Source organism: Bos grunniens, chromosome 15 (genome assembly GCF_055505025.1).
Source record: "Bos grunniens cultivar Pamir isolate PY7600 chromosome 15, Bosgru_T2T1.0, whole genome shotgun sequence".
NCBI classification, from domain to species: domain Eukaryota; kingdom Metazoa; phylum Chordata; class Mammalia; order Artiodactyla; family Bovidae; genus Bos; species Bos grunniens.
In genome coordinates this window covers 51,212,704-51,218,896 of record NC_141179.1, presented here as the reverse complement: position 1 = coordinate 51,218,896, position 6,193 = coordinate 51,212,704, and the positions used below count along the sequence as shown (strand labels likewise).

The 6,193-nt window shown below is 44.4% G+C and overlaps 1 protein-coding gene across 1 annotated transcript; it reads right to left on the bottom strand.

Moving 5' to 3' along the window:
• Positions 1-1,370: 1,370 nt before the first annotated feature.
• Positions 1,371-5,941, bottom strand: LOC147358163 (olfactory receptor 52P1-like). Its single transcript, XM_086340468.1, has one exon. It carries the CDS (start codon positions 5,710-5,712, stop codon positions 4,765-4,767), a length of 948 nt encoding a protein of 315 aa, XP_086196594.1. The 5' UTR covers positions 5,713-5,941; the 3' UTR covers positions 1,371-4,764.
• Between the last annotated feature and the right edge of the window lie 252 nt (positions 5,942-6,193).

The following is a 6,193-nucleotide window of genomic DNA, read 5'->3' as shown; positions in this document are numbered from 1 at the left end:
TAATTAATATCTCTCTAGGTTAGGAAGTCCTTTCTTTGTATATGGGCCCAACAGAATTATACATAAATGTTAGCCGACAAACTGGGGCTTTCACCCTGCCTCTAAAAGAGGACTTTCGGACACTGCTTGGATTATTTACTACCCTTTCTTTGTCCATGAGCCATGTTTATACTACTAAACCTTTAGGGAAAGAATTAGGGAAACAAAAAAGAACACTATGCAAAGGATTTACTAATAAGAACTTTAAATATATTCCTGTTCATTGGGACAAATGTCAGGCCAAATCAGGAAAATTAATGTTTATGGCTAATTGTACAATTGTTGACTGGGGACCCCATGGTATATGGTTATCTAACTGCTCAGATGATATTACAACACTAGATATGATTATATTACTCAAATAACATAGAAGGTTACTAATACTACAATGGAGCATTACCATGACAGGACTTCTTGGATGGCTTGATGGTGGAGTGGCCCCACCTCATCCTCGAATTGTTCTTGATAAACAGATGGGACCTGAACAATGGGACATCTGGAAACGCTGCAAGCATCGAGGAACTTGGGACTTGGACTGGACATTTCACAAGGACTAATTGTAGCCATAGCAATTGTTTATTTCACTATAATCAATCATATTTTATACAAGCCTGTGTTCCACTTCCTTTTGTTGTAGCTATAGGAAACTTACAATTCAGTAAGGCTTTATGTTCTATAACTTGCATAAATTGTAAATTATATACTTGTCTTAACTCCTCTATTTCCTTGTAAAATGACTACCTTTTGATTCTTTGATTTCAACATAATCTATGGTTACCAATAAATCTCCAGCAGCCCTAGGAAGAAGGTCCCATGGCTGGACTTGCTTCCCAGTTACTTACTAAATTGCTCCAATGATCTAAACAATTCATTGGCTAGCTAATTTTTGTCATTTTGAGATTAATAGCTATTTGCACCACTGCTGCTGTCACTGGTGCTGCTTTACAAACCTCAATTCAAACACATAATTTTATTCAAAATTGAACTAAAGATCCCCATACTATGTGGGCCACTCAGTCTCAGATAGATGAGGATATTCAAGAAGAAATACAGGAACTAAAAACAGCCATCAAATGGGTTGGAGAGCAATTAACAGATGTACAAAAACAGGTAATGTTAAAATGTGATTGGAATTCTACTCAATTTTGTGTTACTCCTGTTCATTTCAATAATAATGCCTACAACTAGGAACAAATCAAATTTCATTTACAAAACATACATGATAATGTCTCTCTGAATGTACAATTATTACAAAAAGAAATATTTGAAACCTTTTCTAATAATCTGCCCTCTTCCACTAATATGAAAACTTAAGCTGAACAACTAGCTAATCAATTATCTGGGCTAGAACCACACGGATGATTTCAAAGCATTACTCACAACATCGGGTCTGGAACTATAATTTTAATGATTGTCTTGGTAATTATATTTGTCATCTACCATTGCCTTCATGCAAAGATTGTTAAAACTAAACAAACTCTAATGAACAGAACTCTTTTTACAAATATTATAAGTAAATAAGGGAGAATTGTCAGGGAATGTTTAACAGGAGGATTCCTACGTGCTGTTTCTTACTAGTCCTTTGTTTCTTTTTAAGCGGAACAGCACACTGCTCCCAGGAACTGGGGTCATTGTGTGAGACAGGCTTGAATCTCCTTTAGTAAACATTCTCTTTACAACAAAACTGCTTAGTCTCAATCCCCTTTCTTGAGATATGGATTGTCTCCTGACCTTGTGACCATCATTATCCCTGTTCCCTTGGTAACGGTTACTGTACATTTGGTTTTCTGATCTTTATCACTGACGAAAGAAACTTCTTGTACTACAGCCTATATATACTCACAGAAAAAATCATTAAAACACCTTTGCTCCATCAGAGCTTGGGTCCCCGTGTCTGTCTTTCTTTCTTTCTCTCTCTCTCTCTTCGGCTGATTCTTTGGAGCGCAGAGACCCATCTTGCTCACTCTCCTGCCTGGGCTTATAAGACTCTCCTGAGAAGGTGCCCTGTGCCTTCACCCTCCTCGAGAGGGCGCCCGGTGCCTTCGTGAGAGACGCAAGTCCTGTGTCAAGGACTTTATTGGTTTTCTGCATAAACCAGGGAGTATCAGCCTCTTTCCCTCTTTCACTTTCTTATCGTCGCCTCTGGACCTCCAGGTCCAGATCTATTAAAGAACCCCAACAGCCAGTAATCACTTCCTTATATGTGCTCCACGGTCTGGACTGCTCAGAGATGTTCACAGGGTTATCCAGAGAAGAGAAGAGGGAGGAAGGAGACAGAGGTGGCCAGGAGGATAAAGGGGGGAATAAAAAGGAGACAGATCCAGCCAGTAATCAGTTTCCTAAGGGTTCTCCACTGTCCGGAACACACAAAGAGATTCACAAAGTTGGGTAGAGAAGAGAAGGGGGAGGGAGGAGATAGAGGCGACCTGGTGGAGAAAAAGGAGAGTCCAAAGGGGGAGAGAGCAGTCAAGCCAGTAATCTCACTCCCAAGTAAAAATGGGTACTGAAGATTGTCTTCTTAAAAGTACAAAATTGATAACAAATACCAAAAAGCAAAGATTAAAAATCTAGAGTAGAGGTTGGATTTTCAAAAATGCAATATTAAAGAAAAAAAAAAAAACAAAGTCACAAAAATTACTATATATATATATATATATATGAAGTTTGCTTTAAAAAATAGGGTCTCTCTTTTTTTTTTTGCAAAGTAATAGTAGGTTATAAAAATGAAAATTAAAGGAGTAATAGAGGACTTAAAAATTAAAAAAAATGAAAAAAATGATAGTAAAAATAGTAAAAACATATCTAGGACTTTCTCTGGTGTTGTTGTGGGGTCAGTTCATTTTTGGATAGTTCCTTGATCTGGCTTATATTTCTCAAGATCTATAGGCCCCTTCCTATGTAGTCGGTACTAACTACAGGGTTTCAATCTATTGCACCTGTCATTTCCAAGGAGGTTCCCTCTGTTTTGGCTTCTTCAGTTTGCTGGTCTCTTCAGTGTGTAATTTCTGCCCTGACAGAAGGGGGCAGTGGTGGACACTTTTTTAGGCTCACTTGTTCAGTCGTGCTGTGGGGAGGGAGGGATGTTGCAAACAAATAACACTGGCGTGTGCTCGCAGTGTCTTGGGCACACAGGGTTTGCCCCCACTCACGGCGTGTGTGCTTTCCCTGTCAACACTGCTTAGGCTCTAGGTTGCTCTGCTGGGAACTGTCTGAGGCCAGCCCTGGGTTGTATGCACTTCCCAGGTCTAAGCCGCTCAGGTTCAGGCACTCGGGTAGTCCTCAGAGGCACAGACTCAGTTGGGCCTGTGTTTTGGTGCCCTTCCCAGGTCCGAGCAGCTCAGGTGACCAGGTGTTTGGCGAGTGTGGTCACTGCAACTTATCGCCTCCCCCATCCCTGCCACTCGGTTTTCTGGGTGTACAACTGGCGCACCTTCTCAGGCGGATATTGACCTTCCAGAATCCCAAGAAGTCTTAGTTAGCAACAAAGCCTGCTTGCAGTTTGGTAGATAATGCCTCTCTGGGGCCGCAATTGCCCACTTCCGGCTCTGGCTGCCTGTCACTGGAGAGGGATAGTCTGCAGCTGGCTACCTCTGCTCAGTCCTTTGTTCTGTGAGCGGGCCTGGTGGTGTCTTAGGTTAGGGCTTTTCATGTGGTAGCTATCCCATAGTCTGGTTTGCTAGCCCAAGTTAGTTCCTTCAGATTGTCCTCGGGGCATTCAGGCCCGGTCCTTACTCCAAGCAATGCAGCCCGCGACTCTCTGCCCAGCCCCCGTTTGCTAGTAGCGGATGCAGATGTCTGGGTTGCTTCTCTGCTGGGGGAGTTACCACTGGGCACGTAATCTATGGGTTTTAATTATTTATTTATTTTTCCTCCCCGTTATGTTGCCCTCTATGGTTCCAAGGCTCACCACAGACTCAGCGGTGAGAGTGTTTCCTGGTGTTTGGAAACCTCTTTTTTAAGACTCCCTTTCTGGGACAGAGCTCCGTCCCTACCTCTTTTGTCTTTCTTTTTGCCTTTTATATTTTTTCCTACCTCCTTTCAAAGACAATGGGCTGCTTTTCTGGGTGCCTGATGTCCTCTGCTGGCGTTCAGAAGTTGTTTTGTGGAATTTACTCAGCGTTCAATGTTCTTTTGTTAAATTTGTGGGCGAGAAAGTGATTTCCCCGACCTATTCCTCAGCCATCTTAGGACCACCTCTGCCCTTGATTCTTATTTGTTGTTGTCCCTTTGACCCACTGCTGACTGGCCTGCCTCTGTCTTTCTGCCCCTTTGAATTCTGTGTGTTTCTCCCATCAGATTTAGTGCTCACTGAGGGAGGTATCCACGTATTCCCATCAGAGTAGGAACACCTGACTATGGATGAAGGTTATTTCTCCTTGTCAGACCTCTAGTCATATCTTTCTCACTTTATCAAGGTCTCCTGGAAGGCAGGAACCATGTCAGAAGAGCAGAGTAGGATTCCCCAGGAGGCCGTCTTCTGCTTGGTAACCATGTTTCTCATTGCACAGAGGCTCCCAGGGCATTGTAACCACACCCACATCACAAGTGGGAAACACCTGATGGTTCTTCTTCCATCCCATCTCTACTGTGCTTCCTTATCAAAGGAAGGATACCTTTGAATGTGGGTTTCTGTCTCTCCATCATGCTGGGAGCCACTGATCTCTTAAACATTGCCCAAAGGCTAAGGGAAGAATAGGATGGGGTCTCCAGGTGGGGTTGAAGACTTTATGACTGGACAATGCCCCGCTTCAGCAGTCGGAGGGCCCCATCCCGGATCTGCTTGGTCTTCATGCCGTAGATGAAGGGATTGAGCATGGGCGGCATGACAAGGTAGAGGTCAGCCAAGAGAATGTGGATGTGCCGGGGCACATGCTGACCAAAGCGCTGAGTGTAGAACGAGAAGAGTCCCGGTATATAGAACAGAAGGATGACGCCCAGGTGGGAGCCACAAGTGCCAAAGGTCTTAGCCCTTGCCTCCTTGGAGGAGAGGCCTAGCACTGCCCGGAGGATGAGTGCATAGGATATAGCAATGCAGATGGAGTCAGTACCCACCACCAATGTGGCAGCCGTGATGCCATAGATGTTGTTTGGCTGTGTGCCCCCACATGCCAGCTTCACCACAGCCATGTGCTCACAGTAGGAGTGGGCCACCACTCGGCCACAGTAGCTCAGTCTTGCCAGTAAGCAGGTGAGTGGGGTCATGAGTCCCAAGCCACGAAACACAGCAGCAGCCCCCAACTTGCCCACAGCCTCTGGGGGCAGCAATGACCCATAATGCAGGGGCCAGCAGATGGCCAAGTAGCGGTCAAAGGCCATTGCTAGCAGGATGCCAGATTCTACAGCTGAGAAGCCATGGATGAAGAACATCTGGGTGGCACAGCCCCCAAAGGTGATCTCAGCAGTGTTTGCCCAAAAGAGTGCAAGGAGCTTGGGCACAGTGGAGGTGCAGAGCACCAGATCGATGATGGACAGCATGCATAGGAACAGGTACATGGGCTGGTGCAGCTCAGGCTCCGAGTACACCACCAGCAGCACTGCCATGTTGCCGAGTACTGCCAGGGTGTACATGGAGCAGAATGGAAATGCAATCCAAAAGTGAGAAGCCTCCAGGCCAGGAATTCCCATGAGCAGGAAGGAGGTTGGATTCTGCTGGCTGTGGTTTGTGAATTTCATGGCTACGTCAAAGTAGGGTAGGTAGAGAAATTATTGTCTTGATCTGAACTCTAGGAAGTGCTGAGAGATGAAGCATTTGGGATGCATCCTTATGCTGTGGCTGAAACAGAAATGGCAGCAGGAAATATTTGAGTTAGATATCATGAAAAATATTCAGTATGAGATTATAGAGTGCTGGGAAATGATGCAAGGCAAGAGGTGAAGTTATCATGATCATTCAAAGGAGCCCTTTCCTCTTATTGTCCGATTTGATAATGTCTATCTTAGAGGGTGAAGGGTGAGTGGAATGGGTGCAGAACCCTCTTCATGGTGAAGATGAGCAGCTACAAACCCTTACAGTTTTCTTTCTTTTCCTGCCTGTGAATCATCTTCTGCCTATACTCTGTCTATATCCATCTACTTACTGAATCATCTGCCTGGGTGACAATATAAGGGTAATGTCATGGTCAAATGAATCAGATGTGGTTACTTTTCAAGATGG